This window comes from Malus domestica, chromosome 09, assembly GCF_042453785.1.
Source record: "Malus domestica chromosome 09, GDT2T_hap1".
In the NCBI taxonomy this organism is placed as follows: domain Eukaryota; kingdom Viridiplantae; phylum Streptophyta; class Magnoliopsida; order Rosales; family Rosaceae; genus Malus; species Malus domestica.
This window is the reverse complement of record NC_091669.1, coordinates 19,818,529-19,840,147: the sequence shown is the minus strand read 5'-3', so window position 1 is coordinate 19,840,147 and position 21,619 is coordinate 19,818,529. Positions and strand designations below refer to the sequence as shown.

At 37.8% G+C, this 21,619-nt stretch overlaps 4 protein-coding genes across 4 annotated transcripts; 2 read left to right on the top strand and 2 right to left on the bottom strand.

Moving 5' to 3' along the window:
* The first annotated feature begins 2,950 nt into the window (after nt 1-2,950).
* On the top strand, nt 2,951-7,066 carry LOC139188156 (uncharacterized). Its single transcript, XM_070805306.1, has 4 exons — nt 2,951-3,506; nt 4,204-4,262; nt 5,082-5,151; nt 6,337-7,066. The coding sequence occupies exon 4, from the start codon at nt 6,491-6,493 to the stop codon at nt 6,941-6,943; it is 453 nt and encodes a 150-aa protein (XP_070661407.1). The 5' UTR covers nt 2,951-3,506; nt 4,204-4,262; nt 5,082-5,151; nt 6,337-6,490; the 3' UTR covers nt 6,944-7,066.
* An 838-nt stretch (nt 7,067-7,904) lies between these two features.
* Nucleotides 7,905-10,286, bottom strand: LOC139187817 (uncharacterized). Its single transcript, XM_070804418.1, has one exon. The coding sequence runs from the start codon at nt 10,284-10,286 to the stop codon at nt 7,905-7,907; it is 2,382 nt and encodes a 793-aa protein (XP_070660519.1).
* Nucleotides 10,287-13,291: 3,005 nt separating this feature from the next.
* LOC139187816 (uncharacterized) lies at nt 13,292-13,882 on the bottom strand. The gene has a single exon (XM_070804417.1). It carries the CDS (start codon nt 13,880-13,882, stop codon nt 13,292-13,294), a length of 591 nt encoding a protein of 196 aa, XP_070660518.1.
* A 2,360-nt stretch (nt 13,883-16,242) lies between these two features.
* On the top strand, nt 16,243-19,656 carry LOC103443804 (sulfite exporter TauE/SafE family protein 3-like). Its single transcript, XM_008382700.4, has 12 exons — nt 16,243-16,783; nt 17,026-17,185; nt 17,432-17,632; nt 17,699-17,763; nt 17,871-17,898; nt 17,979-18,067; nt 18,128-18,214; nt 18,329-18,379; nt 18,527-18,748; nt 18,918-19,011; nt 19,101-19,241; nt 19,361-19,656. The coding sequence occupies exons 1-12, from the start codon at nt 16,583-16,585 to the stop codon at nt 19,444-19,446; spliced, it is 1,425 nt and encodes a 474-aa protein (XP_008380922.1). The 5' UTR covers nt 16,243-16,582; the 3' UTR covers nt 19,447-19,656.
* Nucleotides 19,657-21,619: the final 1,963 nt, after the last annotated feature.

Here is a 21,619-nt window from a genome sequence, read left to right as displayed (position 1 = left end):
AGCTCAACTACTAAAACCTGGAAGGGCGGAAAATAGAAAATGTGAGTGGCCTGAAAACAAAGTTTTAATAAAGATCTTCTAAACATTATAACTCCTTGCTGTAACACCTGTTTAGTTTCAAAAAATCTATGTATAAGGATGAAATCAATTGTATACTATCAGTAAATCCAGAAGTATACCACAATACAACATCCCATCAGCAATATTAATAATCAGGTGCTTAATAATCCATACTAGCACATAAGTCGGAGTCACCTAATGTGACCTGTACGATTGCACCCATATTTCATCAATCAATGCTAGCACGTAAGTCGGAGTCACCTATAATGACCTGTACGACTCACCCATATCTCATCAATCAATGCTAGCATGTAAGTCAAAGTCACCTATATAGCTCATCAACCAATTCCTGCACACGAGTCGAAACCACTTAAAGTGATCTGTTTGACAGGCTGGGTGTAAATAAATACGCTCAAGAGCTACGATCATGTGAAGGCTGTGCGAAGTATTGCAAGTCACCTACGAGTCGGAACCACCTAATGTGGTCTGTACGACAGGCTGACACCTACCTTGTATCCAAGGTGAGCGTGTGGTGCAGGAGGTGAACGATCACGTGAAGGTTAGACCTTGGCCACAGGCGAAGCACTAACACTGGGGTGCAGGATAATGAGCTCTAATTGCATCTATTATAACATGTACGACTCATGGACAACTTGTACGACAGTGTTGGAGTTGCCTATCATTGCAACCTGTACGACAAGCTCGGAGTTGCCAAATAAGCCCAATTAGACACTAGTTTAATTAACTATCATTACTTAACGTTTCCTTACTTCAATTTCTTGCTTCTTCACACATTGATTTATGAACAACATTTAACCACCAAATCATAAGGTTAAATCTCACATTTTCCACCAATCTCCTTCACATTGCTCAATTCCCCAAACAAGGCTATTGTCTCAATTATTTAGTCTCATTTATTGTATGGTTGCATCTAACATCTTGTTAGACTGCCTACGTACCCTAAACAGGGATTAAGCCATTCGTAGTTGACATTAATACTTCAAAGCATTCACAGTAATTATATGTAGGTAATATGCATAAATCGATTTTAAAAAACGTTTGTGGAATTATCAATCATATATATATATATATATATATAATATACACGATAGAAAGGAAAAGGCCCACTCACCTGAGGTCCGCACTACGACTTCCTAGCACGAATATAGAGACATCACGAACCAATGTCGCCTAGAACAATTATCAAACCACGTCTCAGAGTTCTTATCGATAGAATACATAATTTACAGAAAAAACACATCCCTACGTAATTCACTCAGGAGGATTTGCATCACGGATTTCCAATCCGTTACTTCCAAATATTCACATTATGTTCCTAGAACTATGTCCTAATATTTCATTATGATCTAATGGTCGGATTCCCGATCCGTAAGTTTCTATGGTCCTTAAATATTACGTACTATAATGTATTAAAGTTTGGTGACGATCCAACGGTCGAATCGTCGATTCACACTTTTACCCAATAACGTGGCGTAGAGAATTTGGGTTCCAACCATCAACCTAAGTCATACAGTTACCAAGACTGAACTCAAGGCATCTAATTTAGCCTAAGAATAACATCGACGGCCCCCTGGCCACCCATCGCTGTGGGTGGCTGTCGGCCGCCTCGACTGGCTGAAAAATCCAACTATTTCTAAAAATTACCAAATTTTATAAAAATGAAGATCTCAATGAGTAGAACAAGTTTTATACCTGTGGCTAAGTCTAATTTAGCCGAGAAAGGCTCTAATTTCACTCAAACCTGCCAGAAACCCTAAGATAGGTGTTCTTCGATTCGACTTCCTCGATGTTCCAACACCCCTACAACTGCTTGGGTCTTATGCCTGGGTCCAAGAGGAGTGTTTTGGTGGTGGTAATTGAAAAAGATTGTTTCACAACCGATGAATCCTGAGCAAGATTTCCCGCGGCACCCATTGTGGTTTTTGCACCAAACTTCAAACAAATTCCTTCTAATTTTGGGTGGAAATGGAAGAGGGGAGGTTATGAAAGAGGTTGCATATAATGGATGGGTGAATTTTGCCTGAAAATATGGTGGAAGTGGCTGGAATTTCACACCGGTTTGAAACCGGGTTTTGTCATGGCTGACTTCCACAGGAAGAGAATGCTGGGAGCTTCTCTTTTATTGGTCCATTGCCCATTGCCTAATTGGCCCATCGACAACAAAATTCTGATTGGTCTTTTACTCTCTCACTAATTTCTGATTGGCCACTTCAACTTTGATTGGTTACCATTCCCACATGGTGGGAGCTTTAATTAATTTAAAATCTATAATTTAGTAAAACGACTTCAAATGTCCATAACTATACCGTTACAATTCGGACTCGCAAACGGCTTTCGCCTATACGTTCGTACCAACGAGTACTACACAAATGCGCTAAAGGAATAAGTCATGTGTTTCTCTAGACGATGCTCAACGTAAGTCAAAGCCCGTGCCTCTAGAGATATTTTCGTCAATTCGCTTGATCAAATAAAAACGTAAATTTAGGGACGGGTTGTGTGATAGTCCGTCCCGGAAAATATTGACTTTTTTATAATTTTATTAAGTGGTTTTACGAAATTGCCTTTCGAGACACGTGTGTTGACTGAGATTATTTACGGTGTCGTGTCACCTAAGAATTTCTTTCTTGGCCTATCCTCGTAATACTCGTCACTACGGACGCGTGGGCGCAAGCGGTTCGTGATTTGGGCTATAACGAAGAAGTTATTAAAGTTTGAAATTTGATCAATTTTATTATTTTCAGAAAATATGGATTCTTCCTTTATAAAATCTGGTGTGCTATTTGGATGGCCCAGATTTAAAGAAGAAGAAATGGATGGTGCAGATGGAAAGGAAAGAAAGAAAAAAAAGAGGAAGAAGAAGAGATTGGGCAAGCTGCCCAACCAGAGGAAGAGATGCAGGAGCTCCGGGAGAGAAAGGAGAGGGAGCTGGCCGAATTGGGAGAAGAGAGAGAGAGAGAGAGAGACTGACCAATCAGAATCAGGGAAAGGAGGAAAGAAGGGAGAGAGTGACGCGGGGGATCGGCCGGATCCCCTTGGCCCGTTCTTGACCCGGTCGGCACCCATGTGTAATTTCGATGATTTCCACCCGTTTTTCTGGTGAATTTCTTCAAGAAACCTCATGGGAAACACTCTAGAACCCTTCCTCTATCCATTCCATCTCAAATTTGGAGAGATTTGGTTTTAAAAATAGAGAAAACCGCAAGAAAGGGGTGCGGCGGCCTTGGCTTCGAATCACCCAATCCCGAAGCAATTTCTTTCAATTGCCACCACCCATGGCATCCTCTTGAGGCCTAGAACAAATCCCAAGCAATGGTTGGGACGGCGGAGTTGATTTGAGGACGGATTGAGCACACCCAAAATCTAGGGTTTCCGACGGGTTTTGTTGAAATTGGAGCCCTTGCCGACCGAATTGGCCTTGGCCACAGGTATGAAAGTTGCTCTACACATTGAGATCTTCATTTCTGTAAATTTTGGTAATTTTTGGAAATAGTTGGATTTTCCGGCAAGCCGGGGCGGCCGACCGCCACCCACGGCAGCGCGTGCTGTGGCACGTGGCCAGTGGGCCGCCAATGTTATTTTTAAGCTATATTTGATGTCCTGAGTTCAGTTTTGATAGTGGCTTAACGTTGGTTGATCATTTGGACTTAATTTCGATACGATTCATGGTTAGGCCAAAAGGTGAATCGACGATCCAACCGTCGGATCGTCACCAAACTTTGATACGTAGTAGTACGTAATATTTGAAGAATGTAGGAACTTATGGATTGGAAATCCGACGTATGGATCTTCCCAAATTAGATTTGTAAGTTCATAAAATAAAAGGTTAACTGCCACTCGGTTTTGGAAATTGGCGGAGATCCAACCGTCGGATCGTAACGAAATTTTAGTATGTTGTTTTAGAAGCTTAATGTGTATCTTGGGAAGTGACGGATCGGAAATCTAAGTTGTGGATCTTTCAGATTGAGTTATGTGGGGTTATGACCCTACCGTCGAACTTAGTCGACGGTTGACCTTTGATCAACGAGTCTCGCATTATTCTTGAATACCCTTGTGGATGTGTGTTATGTGAATTTCATATTCTATAGATAAGAGTTCTGAGACGTGGTTTGATAACTGTTTTAGGCACCGAGCGTTCGGGACGCCTTGGTTCTGATGTTAGGGAGTTATAGCGCGGACCCCAGGTGAGTGGACATTTGTTTTCTATATATACCTATATACTATTGATTGTTCCCAGAAATTGGATTTAAATGAAAGCATGTTTTAAAATGCCATACATACATATACATGAAATATATGAATTAGTATTTGATGCATATATATGAAATGGTGCTGTGGACGCACATGTGAGTATCAGGTGAGTTTATATTGTTTATATGAATTAATGACGATGTGATTTGTGTTGAGAGCTCATAACCTGCACCCCTGGTGTTAGTGCTTATATTATTCACCCCGCACCATACGCTCACCTTGGATCCAAGTAGGTGCATGTCGTACAGACCAATAGAGGGTTCCGACATGTTGTACAGACCATGAGAGGTGGTTCCGACTGTAGGTGACTTTAGATTATTATACAGCTGTTGATGAGAGAAACACTAGAGCGTATTCTTACACCATTCTTGTCGTACAGACTACTTCGAGTAGTTCCGATTTATGTGTAGAGTAGTGCCGTACAGGTCACAGTTGGTGACTCCGGTTGGATTGGATATTGAGCTGTAGAATTAACCGTACAGGACCAGTTGCAGGGTCTCTAGTTGATTTATCATTTCGCCTGATTTATATTGATGCATCCATATTATGTTTCGATGCATTGCATGTCATATTTTCTGAAAAGTGTTAAAGGGTTGTGATTTGAGATATTTGCTGATATATATGGTTATATAAATTATTTTATAGGAAAGTATACAGGTTTTTCAGCGAAGGGTTATGAATGTTGATAAATGAGATATTCTTGAAAAGCTTTATTTTCGCCCACTCACGTTTTCTGTTTTGCTCCCCTCCAGGTTCTACTAGCAAAGTTCCTTATCGATGAGGATTCGTGGCATGTCCCTGTTAAGGTGGCTACTTTTGTGGGTATGGTTTCTACCTACATTACTGTACTTGACTATGCTCTGACATCACGTGTGATTTGGGTTCATACCCACGCACAGTGCACTCTGTTATTTAGGCACCTTTAGGTTTAAATTTATTCGCATCTTTCCTTATCATCACTTTATGGCTTCGTCACCTTCTAGGTGGCGGCCAGCATAGCTCGATTCGGAGTCCTAGTGGACATTCTGGATCGGGGTGTGTCAGGTTGTCACATTATAAACTTCTTTAAAATTCTAATTGAATACACATGGATTTTTAAGGATTTTAATAAATTATCTTAAAATCCTGATTGAATACACATTGAATTTCAGAGAATCACTTAAAATCATAATTGAATGCCCCTGGATTTATTAAAAGAATTAAAATTCAAATTGAATACACCCCCCCTAAAACTATAAAGAAAATTAGTATAAATTAAAAAAACGGTTGCAAATTAAAAATGGGTACAAAACCAAAAATAGAAATATATGTTACAAAATTTAGCTATAAATATAAATATATTAAATGTAATGTTTTTAACACTAAAACCTAAAGACCTTGAACAAAGTTCAACAAAAATAAAACTTTAGTAAATGAAGTAAAGACAAAAGAGTAAATAGTAGCAATCCATTGAAATTAACTCAATTAGAGCAATGGTTTCTTAACTAAAAATCTATTATCATTAGTCCATTAACTCATCAAAACGTGTAGCTATGGTTCCTCAATTAAATATTCATTACCATTGGAGTTTTAATCCAACTGGAGAAATAGTCCCTCAACTTTAACCCAATTGAAGCAATGATCTATATACTTTTATCCAATTATAGCAATGGCCCTTCAACATAATTCATTTTGACAAAATTCTAACGATGTTAACGAAAAATACCATAGCTACACATTTTGATGAGTTGATGGACTCCAATTGTAGCAATAGACCTTCCAACCTAACTTATTTTGACAAAATTGACGAAAAAGACCATAACTACACATTTTGATGGGTTGAGAGACCAATGATAACAGATTTTTAGTAGAGAAATCATTGCTTCAATTTGATTAAAGTTGAGAAACTATTGTTACAATTTACTCAAGAAAAAGAGATTGAAACTAACTGAGTTGAACTTCCCTCGAAAGGATTTTACATTATAGGCTGACACGTGTAGACACAAATACCCCTTCGATGCTTGACAGGTGTTGAGCTGAGAGTATATGTGAGAGCTTAAAAGAAGCGAGCAGACGGACCCAATATTTCAACATTCATCCATCGATCGCGGCATTTCTTCTGATCCTGCTATTAGCAACGGATTTCTGAACTCGAAGCTATTCTTCCTCTCAAATTTCAACGATGGAGGCCACCGAGGAACAAGGAGCTGAGATACTGCACCGCATCCTCCCGCCGCGTCTCGAAGACGCCGGCCTCGAAGACTGCGCGCTCCCGCCGGATTCCATCAAGGAAGCCTTCCTCAAAGCCGCCACGGCCGTCAAGTCCTCGATCTTCACTTCCGACGAAGACGAAGAATCCTTCGAAGATTGCGTCAATGACCCCTGGCCGGACCTGAAGGATCGGACCGGCGAGCTGGTCGGAGCCGAGCCGGAGACTCGGTCGGCGGGACCGTGCGGCGAGGAGGAGAAAGGGGATAAGGTGATCGTTGGAGGTGAAGATGTGAGAGATGGCGGCGGAGATAGGGATTGTGTGGATGGATTGGCGGGATTAGAGATCGGAGAGAAGGTGAAGAAGGGTGAGGAGGAAGAGAAAGATGGTGGAGGAGGACCAATTTTGGTAGGAGGTTATGTTTGAAACCCCAATTTTAGATTTTAGATTTTAGTAATTGTGTTTGATCTTTTGGGAATTTGTTTACTTGGTGTTTCTTGTCGACTGTATAGTGTTATGAGCTATGACATTTGACACTATTCACATCTACATTTTGCACTTTTTTTTTTTTTTTTTTTTTTAAATTCAACTTTGGATTTGTCTTGATTGAGGTACTAGACTAGTAGCTGTGTGATAAAAATGTTTAGTTAGCTTGTGATATGAGAGTTGCAACCTTGATTGACATTTGCTCCTGGAACTAAATTCGAGTCCGAAATTGCCCCCTAAAACTAAAAACTCCGTCACTTTACCTCGTCACGCATTGTCCTTTATCTATCTATTCTGTTCGATGTCTCCTGAAATTGAAAAATCAGTTTCCCTTTGCCTTGTATCTATCTATTCCGTTGGATGTCCGATCAAGATTAAGGGGGGCAAAGGGAAGGAGGTAACCCTTACCAAAATTCTTTATTAAGGATGTGGTGGAAAAGGGAGAGAACAAACTTGCATGCAATCGGGATGTATATTGCTCAAACAACAGGGGATGAAAGATTTTCATGTTACGTCGTGTGGGAGCGTGATTTATAATGCCCCTGATTGTAGGGGTTACGTCCCATGATGAGTTTGATAAGAATAGGATTTATAATGCTCGTCCAATTTAGGTTGCGTGATGAGAGTTGTATAGGAACATGTATGTATTTCCTCTCGCAGGAGAGAGTAGATACTTGGTGGTGAGTAGGTTTCCATGGAAATGGTAGAGTAGCATAGTCGCATGCAGTGGCGAAGCCAGGATTTCTCGAGGGGAGGGGCGAACTTAAAAGAATGCAAGGTTAAAGAAAAATGTCAACAACTAAATCTTTTTATATAGTAATGTCTTCCATAATTAATCAATACAAACAAATTACAATTGTTGCCGACGAGATTTCATGTCATGAAAACGTCGCATAATAGGCTAATTATCAATAAAAGAAAATACATCTTTCTCAATGTAAACAAGCATGCTATCACTCAACCATTGATCTCCTATTTTGTTAAGTAATGGTGTTTTCACAATCTTCATAGCAGAAAAAGCTCTCTCCACCGAAGCGGTTGCAACCGGTAACACCAAAGCCAATGTAAGAAGTTTATACACTAACATATAATTTTCACACCTCCCGGTCTTCACTAACTCTTTTGCAAGATCACTAATTCCTCTCAATGATGAAAACTCACTATGCATCTTCATATCATGAATGTAATTGTCAAGTTGAATTGGAAGATTCATGAGGTCCATACGATCAAAATCTTGAGGATAAAGTTGGGCTAAACGAATAATTTTTGCTTTGTCAAAAGATGCAAAATTATTCACCGGACTCAAACATGCCATACAAAGAAGTAACTCGGTGTTTACCTCATTGAAGCGATCATTCAACTCTTTTAGTTGCATATCAAGGACTTGAAAATAGAGATCTACACGGTAGTAATGGAAGTTTGTGATTTTTGGAGCTTTACGCCTTGATTTTCCAAGTACAAAATGCAAATCCTCCATGTTAGGAACGATAATATCATGCTCCTCACAAAACTTTTCTACATCATGAAGCAAGTCCCCAAAGTCATCATCTCTCAAGGATTGTAGTCTTTGCTTGCATACTTCCACTAACGCCATCGCATTCACAATATCTTGATCTTTCTTTTGCAATGCTTGTGATAACTCATTTGTAATTCCCAATATAAGTCTCATCAAGAAAAGGTGAAATGCAAAATCAAAAGTTTGTATGTCTTTGAATAACCTAGTTGCTTCACCGAGGTTATCTTGGTTGCGATCACTTTTAATCCATTCAACCACCTCCACCACGACTTCAAACATAACAATAATACTAACTATAGTACCATAATGCGAGTTCCACCGTGTATCACATGGACGTATGAGACTCATTTCTTGATTTAACCCTTTACCCATTTCAAGATTACCAAGATCAAGAGTTTTCTGAATTTGTTCTTGTTGTTTCTCTCTAAATGCATCACGACGCTTACACGATGATCCAATAAGATTCACCAAACTACTAGCATTGATGAAGAAATTGGCAACATCCTCATTTTCCTTTGCCACGAATACAAGAGCTAGTTGGAGTTGGTGTGCAAAACAATGAATATAAAATGCTTGAGGGTATTTGTTCAAAATCTTTGTTTTAAGACCATTTAACTCACCTTTCATATTGCTAGCTCCATCATAGCCTTGTCCTCGTAACTTGGACATACTCAAATTTGTTGTAGCAAACAATCTCTCAATGGCCTCTTCAAGCGAGCTACTAGTTGTAGAGGAGACATGTTGAACACCCAAAAACTTTTCAATTGCTTCTCCTTTTTTGTTCACACAACGCAATACCACTGCCATTTGCTCTTTAGTTGAAGAATCACGTGCTCCATCAACCAAAAGAGAAAAAAATGCACCTTCCATATCTTTAGTGATTGCATCTACAGTTTCAATGGCACAAGCACGGACAAGATCTTTTTGAATATCGGAAGAAGTATACTTAAGATTCTTGGGAGCATTCTCAAACACAACCTTCCTAACTTGTTCATTATGCTTGGAAAGAAATTGTATAAGCTCTAAATAATTGCCCCTATTGCTTGATTTCAACGATTCATCGTGGCCACGAAAAGGCAAACCTTGTCCCAACAACCATCTTGTGCACTCAAGTGAGGCACTCAATAAAGTACGATAATTAATACGAGCTTCATCGGTTTGCTTAATCACAAATGTTTCAATGTGTTGTTTTTCTGTCATCAAATCTCTAGCTTGCTGTACAACTTTATTATGAAGACTTCCAACACCTCCCTCATGGACTCGAAGATTTTCAGGTCCTTTCTTCCAATTTGTAAACCCTATCTCAGTGAAGACATCACTTCCAGTGCTACCCATTTGATCAAAATCACATTTGAAAAGATAACAATAACGGCAAAATGCAGCATTTTTTGATATACTATACTCCAACCACTTAAACTTATCAAACCAATGGATGATAAAACATCGATTGTCGCTAACCTTTCTTGGCATGATGTGGTCTCTAGGTTGACAAGGATCAATTTGGAGATAGTGTCTACGAATTGCTTCACGATAATTAGGTGGATAATCAAGAATTCGACGTCTATGTGCAGGGTCTGCAGGAAGATTAGCCAATATTTCATCCAACTCAGTGGCCTCACTTTGTTGTGACCTACTTGGAATATTTGAAGGAGGACTTCTTGGAATATTTGAAGGAGGAGGAGGACTACTCGGTATATTTGAAGGAGAAGGACTACCCAAAATGTTTAAAGTAGGATTTAAACATTGTTTCTTATAGTATCGTTCCATTACGTAACTGTAAAATGGAAAGAAATAAAAATTCTTAGACTCTTAATCCTAAAGTAGACTATACTATTACTATAGTATGCATAATAACTAATCCAACCAACCAAAAATTCAATTAATCAATACCAATAAGCATACAAATTATTCAATAAATAAAAATTGAATTAAACTAATCATATTCATATGAATACAAGTAAGCAATTCAACTAATCATCCAGCAAGATTCAAGAATTCAAATTTTTTATTTTCACCCTAAAAAATAATTTCATAATTTCATCCAAAAGGTGGCTTATTACCAATAAGTTTAGTTAAAGATGGCTTTTGACATGCCAATTTATCTATATGTACAATTATACATACATTACACAACACAATTCTTCTAATTCCCAATTCGAAAAAATAATTTCATAATTTCATATCAATAATCATAGAAGCATATGATTCACATCAATAATCTATAACAATATTAATGCATTACCATATGATTCTATACCAATTAAATGAAATTTGTATTAAATAAATAATTAGGGTTATAGATTATAAATTTAAGAATGAAAAAATTTACCTTTAAATGGTGATTGGTGGAAGCCGGCTCAAACTCAAGCTGGAGAGAGGAGAGTGGCTTGTGATACTGTGAAGGCTCAACAGAAATTCAAGGGGACTTGGTGGCGTTGGCTTGGCTGCTGGGATTTTGGGGAGCAGCTTGGCTCTCTCTCTCTGTTGATTGGTGAACAAACGGGATCAGGAAATAAAGAGGAACGGGTCGGGGACTGGGGTGGGTGGGGGACAGATACTAGGGTTTTGGGGCGACACGCGGAAGGAGCGGTCCCCCTTTATAATAATTTTTTTTTTCAATTCAACTAAACAAAACGGCGCCGTTTTGTTTCACAATTTTTAAATTTTTTTTTACTAGGCACAAAACAACGTCGTTTTGGCCTGGTTTTAAAAAAATAAAATTTACAGCAATCTGCAGATTGTATATTGCCCAGAAAAACAGAGGAGTGAACCAGGGTTTTCCGGGGAGGCGCGCGCGAGGGGAGTGGCGAAGAGCTGGGTCCAGTGGTGTTTCCCGGCGAGGGGAGTGGCGGCCGCCACTCCTCACCCTCACGTGGCTTCGCCATTGGTCGCATGGAAAGGTCAAAGGTGCATATACGCACAATCTTAAGATTGCTGAACCCATAACAAATAAATAAATAAAATGAATGCAGCAGCTATAACCAGAGAGATATCGGTATTTTAATTGGATTTTTTAGATGATGCTAGATAGATTAAATCTATAGACTAAATATGCAAGTTAAATAATGTATTACCAATAAAAATAAATACGTCAATTAATGTTTAAGTAATAATTTAATCATCAACTTTTATATCATATTGTTTACAAGAATTATTTTATAAATTTAGTCTCTTTAGCATTATTTTTATTTCTTTTCATTTTCCTGTGGAGAGATCAGTCAGATGGGATTAGGATTCTAGTTTGATTCTCTTTGTGAGGATTCGGAAAATTAATCAATTGTGTCCGTTTACCGTATATCGTACGATCAAAAATTTAAAATTAAATATAAATAGTGCCTAACCAAGATTGATCATACATGTAAGATAAAACATAATCAATTAATTCTTTAGATCCCTACAAAAAAAATCCAAAGATGATCCTCATCCATTCAGATGCTTTCCCCTTTAGGCCATCTCCAACCAAAGGGTCCAGAGGGCTAGAGGGCCGAAAATAGTCCGAAAATCGTCTTCAACTGAGGGCTAGGCCAGAGGGCTGTGGAATCTGAGAGGGCCCCACGGAATCGGAAAGGGCCAAAGGGCTAGAGGGCAGGCCACTTCCAGCCAGCCAGCCAGCCCCGGGCTGGCCATAATTTTTTTAAATGTGTTGGATTTCCTGTCGATTATAACCGACATGAATTCTTAAGAAAAAAAAAATTCAAATGCAATGGCTAGCTGACTAGCCATTGCATTTGAATTTTTTTTTTACAGTTTTATTATTATTTTTTATTTACAAATGTTTTCATATAACTTCTATTTTTTCCTATAACTTTTATTTTACAAAATTTGTTTCATATTTTTTTAACATTCCATTTTTTCCTATAACTTCTATTTCACAAAATTTGTTTCATATATTTTTTTTCTATAACTTCCTAAGCCATTATACAACATTAAATTAAATTAAGTAACATGAAACAACATTAAATAACATTAACCAACATACAAATTATACAACATAAAAAAACATTTAACAACATGAAACTTAAACAACATTTAACAACATAAAACTTAAACGCCTACTTCATGCTTCTTTTGGGCCAAAGATGTGCAACAAGATCCTGTTGTAGGTACTTATTTGTGACACGAGAATGTATCATTCTATAGCGCCTCATGTACTCATTTATAAAGATACTACCAGTTCTTAGATTGAAGGGCAAATTAGGCCCATCATATATCTTTGCACGAGCCCTTCTTGACCTATTTGGATCTTCTTGGTCATCATCGGACTCTCCATCAATATACGCATCTCGCTCATCCTCCATTATCATATTGTGTAATATGATGCAAGACATCATGATGGAGTCCAAATTTTCTCGACTCCACCCTCTTGTTGGTTCACTGATGATCTTCCACCGTGCTTGTAGAATACCGAAAGCTCTCTCAACATCTTTCCGGTATGCCCTTTGGCGTAAGGTAAACAACTTTTCTGCGTCATTCCTAGTGTTTGGAATTGCTTGGACAAGTGTCGCCCACTTTTGGTAGATGTCATTTGCCAAGTAATACCCTATATTATATTGACGGCTGTTGATGTAGTAGTCAAGTTGAGGTGCTTTACCTTCCGTCAAGTTATTGAATAGGGGTGAATGCCCAAGAACTGTAATGTCATTTTGAGATCCAGGGACTCCAAAGAAAGCATGCCAGATCCATGTGTCTTATAAGGCAACTGCCTCTAACACAATAGTTGGCTTTCTCGACCTTCCGCTAAAGCCTATTTGCCATCCAGTGGGACAAATCTTTCAATCGCAATGCATGCAGTCTAATGACCCTATCATGCCCGGAAGCCCACGGTCTTCAGCTTTGCGAAAGAGCCGATTTAGATCTTCTTGATTTGGCTCGCGGAGGTACTCGTCTTTGTAAACCTGAACAATTGTGTCACAAAATTGTTCAAGAGTATCAAGGCATGTAGACTCAGACATACCATGAGTTTCATCCATCGAATTAGCTGGGGAGCTATAGGCCATCATTCGGAGTGCAACAGTAACCTTCTGATGAGGTGAGAAACTGGGGCAGCTTGCTCTGTCTTGCTTTTGTCCAAAGTACGGATTGACCTGTTGGACATCATGAAGTAAACGCTCGAAGACATGACACCTCATCCGGAAGCGACGTCTGAAATCCTCTTCTGTGTACACTGAGTTGAGGTTGAAGTAGTTGTTCATCATATTGGCATGTGTCATCGCTCTGTTTCGTGGTTTGTATGAGCGACCAGCAATAGAGCCACCCCATTGAGGTTGTTCCTCAGTTGGCTGACACACCATGGCTGCTGCTCTGTTTTGTTTGTTGCGCCTTACTTGAACTTTTTCTTCAGACTCCTCATCTTCTCGTCTCATTTATGCCCATTTTGCTTCTGTTTTGAAATTGGATGAGGGCCCCCATTTGGAATCTAAACAGGATCCAAAGTTGGAATTCATTGCAAACTTGAATTGAAAGAGATTGAATTGAAATAGATTGAATTCAAAGTTGTGTGAATTATATCCCAATATCCACCCTATTTATAGAAAAAAAAATTCAAATCCAATGGCTAGTTGATGTCACTTAGCTGTTGGATTTGAATTTAAGTTGTAGTTTTTAAATAATAAATTATGTTTGGCCTTATGACCATTTGGCCCTCAGTTGGAGGCGGTTTTTTGTGACAGGGCTAAGACGAGTCTGGCCCTCGGTTGGAGATGGAGGCAAATATGGTCCTGTACTATTCATTAAAATATTAATATCTTGGAGGATATTAGAGGGCCAGAGGGTTAAAACGAGCCATCTGGCCAGCTATCAGTTGGAGATGGCCTTAGAAACTCTTTCTGAGATTTATCTTCCAATCTAGAGATTAGTGTCGGCCTTGATATATGTAAAATTATAAATATATAGAGTGGTTCAGAAACCTCTTTCTGAGATTTACTTTGACCTTGAAAAATATAGAATTACAAATAGGAATTTTTAACGAAAAACTTTTGGGTACTATTTATTTTAACGAAAAATTATATTTTTACATTAAAAAATTAATCCTTGTACTATTCATTTTACATTTTATTTTGTCCTTATTGTTAAAACTCAAAGTTTTCAAACTATTTTCATTAGTTTTCCTTTAAGCCATCTCCAACCGATGGCTGGCTAGATGGCTCGTTTTCGCCTTCTAGCCTTCTAAGATCCTCTAAGATATTAATATTTTAATGAATAGTACATGACCATATTTGTCTCTGTCTCCAACCAAGGGCCAAAAGGCCATATGACTCATTTTGGCCATATCACAAAAAACCGTCTCCAACCGAGGACCAAAGGGTCATAGGGCCAAACATAATTCATTATTTAAAAACTACAACTTAAATGTTGTTTAAGTTTCATGTTGTTAAATGTTTTTTTATGTTGTATAATTTTTATGTTGGTTAATGTTATTTAATTTTGTTTCATGTTACTTAATTTAATTTAATGTTGTATAATGGCTTAGTAAGTTATAGGAAAAAAATAGAATTAAAAAAAAATACGAAACAAATTTTGTGAAATAGAAGTTATAGGAAAAAAAAAATAGAATTTAAAATTAAATGAAACAAATTTTGTGAAATAGAAGTTATAGGAAAAAATGGAATTTAAAAAAAAATATGAAACAAATTTTGTAAAATAAAAGTTATAGGAAAAAAAATAGAATTTAAAAAAAAATATGAAAAATAGAAGTTATAGGAAAAATTTTGTAAATAAAAAATAATAATAAAACTGTAAAAAAAAGAAAATTCAAAGCATTCATGTCGGTGATAACCGACAGTAATACATTCATATTAAGTAATATGAATGTATTACTGTCGGTTAGGAATACATTTATATTATTTAGTATAAATGTATTACTGTCGGTTATAACCGACGGGAAATCTCACACATTTAAAAAAAAATCTGGCCAACCTGGGGCTGGCTGGCTAGAAATGGCCAGCCCTTTGGCCCTCTCCGATTCCGTGGGACCCTCTCAGATTCCACAGCCCTCTGGCCTGGCCCTCGGTTGGAGACAGTTTTCGAACTATTTTCGGCCCTTTGACCCTCTAGACTCTTCGGTTGGAGATGACTTTATAAATATGCAAAGAAACATGTCTAACCAAATTTCGAAGAGAAACTTCTTTTTTAATCAAGAAAATAATCTGAAGTGCATCACCCGTCTAATAGGTGTTTGTGAAACGACTCATTTTGGTGAAATTTTCAGTCTTTCATTTCATCATCTGGGTCCCCATTAAAGCAAAATAAATGAAAAGCTAATTGAGTAAATTTCACGAATGAGTGGGGTTAACTTTGCATATTTGGATGAGGATTCTTTCATGATTTTCTTTGGGAGGATTTTATGGATCCTCGTGTCTTATTTGTTTATAGTATATTATAAGATAATTTTTGTTAAGTATTATTTAAGTTTAATTTTAAATAAAAATTTAAAATAATTAATAGTTGCATGTTGTACAATAAACGATTTCTAATCGCACGATATACGATGAACGGTCACGATTATGAAATTCCTGGATTCTTAGAAAAAGGAATCGGCGAGAATCCTTTTCCAATAGATAGAATGCGATTATTCCTAGACTCTTAACAAAATCACAAAGAGTAGATGAGATCCAAATCTTGCAGATTTGCCCAATAAACCAAATTATTATTATTATTAATTTTTTTTTGTTATTATTTGGAAAGAGAAGCGGGTTTATTGTTTGAAGTTTGAACTTAAAAATAAGAACAGTATAAACAAGCAAAACAAAAGATAGATGCTGCTCTCTCACACCACCTGTTTAAAGATGTAGTAGGACTGTAGGACAGATTATATATCACCTATAGAGAGAGAGAGAGAGAGAGAGAGAGAGAGAGAGAGATTGATGACAGATAGAGAGGGGGAGAGAGCAAGGGTTTGACAGAGCAGAGTTCCTTCTTGGTTCTTTTAGGCAAGAAGTTTCTCCGTACTTTCATCATCCCCAACTTTATATACAGACTGGCGTATCGTTTCGAGTTCCGATTTGCTCTGAGGTTTAGGTTTTGGGGAAGTTTCCATTTTGTTTTTGTGGGGTTGAAGAAATCAGATGGCTGATGAAGTTGGATTTCGGTTTCGGGATCTAAGGTGGGCAGCAATTGTTGTGACTGGTGTTCTTGTTCTAGCTTCAATAGCTGCTTCAGCACAAGAAACTCTGCAGCAAGATGATTCCGCGACGCAACATTACTTGAACAGAATGTTAAACTTTCTGTGGCAAAGGGGTCGATTGGGGTATGAGCACGTTTGGCCTGTAAGTCTGGATTTTCTTTCCCTTCGTGATCAGTTTTTCCTATTTAATATTTCTTGAAATGTTATTTTCTATCAGTTTTTCCTTCATAAAACCGATTGTAACCTAAATTGTGTACAAAATCGAATAGTTGATTCATTTGATTGATTAGTGTTCTTAAAATAGTTCAACAAAGCTCCAATTTTTTGGTTAGTGACTGTTTGAAACTGGACCTACATATGATTTGGCCGAACTGAAATATGCAGGAAATGAAATTCGACTGGAGAATTGTGGTAGGCACTATAATTGGATTCATTGGGGCTGCATTTGGGACCGTTGGAGGTGTTGGTGGGGGAGGCATTTTCGTTCCAATGCTCACTTTGATCATCGGATTTGATGAGAAATCATCAACGGCAATATCCAACTGTAAGTACTTTCTCACAAATTTTCCCTCCTTGTTTTGTGTTCTTTTGCAATAGGCGCTTCTTTTTTTTTGGATTTTATAATCACTTGGCACCTCAAAGATCATCCTAGTTTATATTTTCTTTCACCAAATGATGTGTGTGTCATTGCCTTATTATATCACCATCCATTAGATTGATATATAGGTCAATATTTACCTCTTTCACCTTGCAAATGTAACAACGTTTGTGCTTCAATCTGGTTGTTCAGGTATGATCACAGGCGGAGCAGCTGCAACTGTTTTCTACAATTTGAGGCTAAGGCATCCTACACTTGACCTTCCAATCATCGACTATGACCTGGCACTTCTTGTCCAGCCAATGCTGATGCTTGGGATCAGTATTGGAGTATCTTTCAATGTGATATTTGCTAACTGGATGATCACAGTGTTGCTAATGATCTTTTTCATAGGTAAGAATTATATGAAATTTCTTGTTTCATCTCGGACAACTTGTTTAAGTATGTGACGACCTGCAGGCACATCAACTAAGGCATTCTTGAAGGGAGTCGAAACATGGAAAAAAGAAACTATATTAATAAAGGTCGACTAGAAAGTTTTCATTACATTAATTTTTATAATGTTTGACTTAATCAAACTCTGCAATTCCGTTGACTGTTTGTTTGTTTGGATTTTTTTTTTTTTTTTCAGGAGGTTGCCAGACTAATGCAGTCAAATGGTGAGTTGATCTTATCATTGTAGCTTTGAACTGGTAATCTTTCACCTATACCGGTTAATGTGCCGATATTTTTGATTTAGGTAGTTCTAGTGACGATGAAGTTGAATACAGACCTCTAGCTAGTGGCCTAAGCAGTGTATTAGCCACCAAGGAGTCCAAAAGAATAGAGGTATGATTTTGGTTGCCTGAACTTCCATTTACGCATGACTGACTTCTCTAACCTTTTCAGGTTTCTATTATGGAGAATGTTTACTGGAAGGAATTACTACTTCTTGTTGCTGTCTGGGTCATAATACTTGCATTGCAGATCGCGAAGGTATATATATCTATCTCTATGTGGTTGATTTCTTTAAAAGCTTATGATTTTGCATTCGCCTTAAGTTTATGCATTAAAAACTGGATTCATGGGAAACTTGTTTGTTGTTGGCAGAATTATACGACAACTTGTTCAGCAGAATATTGGGTATTAAATCTCTTGCAGGTACCTTCCATGCCCTACATAACAAGAAAACATTACTTTCCATATTCTGCTCTTGAAATACATGCCCCCTTACGAGCTTGAATGAATTCAATTGTGGTTTCAAAAGTGTCATTTTCAGCTTTGTTCTTCCTTAAACAAAATTTCTAGATCCCCGTGGCTTTGGGAGTATCTACGTACGAGGCAGTTAACCTGTACAAGGGCCATAGAGTGATTGAATCCATGGAAGAATCAGGCACAGATTGGAAGGTCCGTCAGCTTTTTCTTTATTGTGGCGGTGGAATCACAGCTGGTATAGTTGGTGGATTGCTTGGTCTTGGTGGTGGTTTCATTTTAGGCCCTCTTTTTCTTGAGCTGGGACTCCCACCTCAGGTAATTTTCATACTCTCTATCTTTAATGCCTTCACATAATTCTGTTTAGGGTCTTAGTGATAAGTTGTATGTGATCCTAAGACTATATATGACACACCAGCCCTTTCGTGGTATGCATGAAGATTATTTTCTTTCTTGCCTCGCTGGTTGATTATATATCGTTCTGCAGGTGTCAAGTGCCACTGCCACATTTGCCATGACATTTTCTGCATCAATGTCCGTTGTCGAGTACTATCTCCTCAAACGTTTTCCAGTTCCCTATGGTAACTTCCCAGCCTTATCGTCAAGTTTCTGTTAAATAAAATGTTAAACGGTAGGAAGCCTTTTGGTCATTGTTAAATTTCCATTGCAGCTCTGTACTTTGCTCTCGTGGCCAGCTTGTCTGCCCTGGTAGGGCAACATGTGGTGAGAAAGGTGATTAGTGTATTAGGGAGAGCATCCATAATTGTCTTCATTCTAGCCTCCACAATCTTTGTGAGTGCAATATCACTAGGTATGTATCCGTCCCTAAAAAAAGTTACCAAACGGACCCGTATTTTTGTCAGATATTGAATTCAGTTTCGTTACATTTCTGCTTCAAGATTGATGGATGATTGATTTGTTTTGAAACAGGTGGGGTTGGGATAGCGAGTATGGTTGAAAAGATTGAGAACAAAGAGTACATGGGATTTGAAAACATATGCACTTATGATGCCTAGTTTCAGTAACTTGTTCTGCCATGAGTTCCCGTGTCACCGATCTCAAACATTCCATCAACAAATGTATAACTTTTTTGTTGGATTTTTCTTGATGTTGGGTGCTGCTTGCAACTTTTTTGGACCTACTAATTAAGCTGGTCCTATTAGTACAAGTGAACTGCACAGAAAGTGAAACTAATCAATTCAAGGTCTCCAACTCCCTTTTGACCATTTGGTAAAGTTTAAAGCAATTCAACAAGTTTTTAAGTAGTTGAGGGTAGATAATTCAGTGGTGGGTGTTTTAATAGAAGACTTAAAAGTCTGTTTTGGTAGAGTGGATTGGCTTGGATAGGATTATTTACTATTTTAAAGGCATTTGAAGGAAGAAATGAATGACAACTTCCTTATTTTGTTCAAGTTGAAGATTATCCATGAAGAAAAGTTGCCTCTTTTAATCCTACCACTTTGCGGGCATCAATAGAAATATATTTTCTTCATGAGTAGCCATCAACTTGGACAAAATATAGTTCTCATCCATTCCTTCCTTCAACATGTTTTTAATATAATTGTTGGCCCTAAAAATCACCTAGCCTACGTTGTGGGCATGTTGAATAACTAATAAGTTAACTACGTCATTCGGTTGAATGCAGGGCGTGCCAGCTTATTTGCTGAGCTTGGCCAGGAAGTGAATGAATGTTGATATGGTGTTGGGCGCGCATACGACTTTTGAATCTTGTGATTGCGGTCGAGGAAGGAACACGCCTGAAGACAAGGTTGCTAGTTTTTGCAAAGTTCAATATCAAATTCGGCTTTTAGTATGCCTAATGTCGTAACTTGGTAACACCTCACTTCAACAAGAAGGCTAATGAGATATAACCTCTTCCAACAAGGATCTGGAGATTCCTTGCTGACTGAGGCTTGGATAGATAACCAGTCGGTCTCGAAGCAGTGTTGTTTATCTAAACTAAAGGTGCTCTTCGGTTGACTAATTCTACGACTCTAGTGTTATTTATCCAAATTGAAGATGTTGTCGGTTGCCAACACAGTGCTGTTTGTCTAAACTGAAGGTATGTTGGCGGAAAAAAGGTAAAATAAAAATCTCAAGGTGTTTGAGAGGATTCGCGTAGAGTGAGAGTTTGAGCAAGACAATTTTGTGTGTTGATTTGGAGGGGCTTTGAATGATGTACCCTCCTCTCTATTTATTGTAGCAATTCCACATGGTTGAAGTAGAATTCTACTTGAACTTCAATTCCTTGATCAAATTTGAATAGGCTTCAGCCAACCTGGTTCATGTAGGATTCTGAACCTAGCTTTATTATCACCTAGATTCAACCCTTGATTCTTGGCATCTTTTCCTATTTGGAGCATAACTAGCCTTTGAGGATTCCTTATTATACTAGGACTCGGCCACTCACCCTTATCCAAATGAAACCATTTCCTAATAGGACTCGGCCTAATCTTATTGGGTCGGGCCCTTGGTGAGAATACTCTGAAATACCTGACACCTTTTTTATTGGACCGAGAGTGATTATGTGCTCGGCCCAAAAATGTTATTTTGGGTTCAAAGAATAATGAATAGTCATATTCAAGTTAATCCTCTATATCAAACAAGGCCTAAATCTCTTAAGGCAAATGAGGTTGCACTGCCCGACCAAAATGTTACATTGGGTAAGCTTTATAAATAAAAATAAAAAATAAAAAATATAAACAGCTTACCCACAACATCTTTTGTGGAGCAAAAGTTATTTAATATTAAAAACATAATAATGTAATTTGTTTTAAATTATGTTTAATTTTAATCAATTAACTTTTATCATTTTAATCCCACAAGATATCACAATAATTTTTTTTTTTATTGTTAAAACCAAAATGTTCTTGCAATTATATTAAAACTGAAAAAAAAAATTATTCACTTTCACTCCAACTATTTCACTCGTAAAGACGTCCATCTCTAGGAATTATAAACTCTAAAAATAATCGTAGAGCCAGTGCCACTCGTCCATTCTATGCTCAAAACTATAGGGAGTGGGTATGAGCTTCATAATGAGTTTCTAAAGTCCTATAGTGGCTACACAGCTCATACTTCCACTTTCTTAAGGAATTGGCATGTGTAAACCTTTTAAGTTGTAACGTTGTTAGTTCTCTTTGGAATTATATGAAACTCATGGGATTTTGCGGAAGTATACTCGCTTGA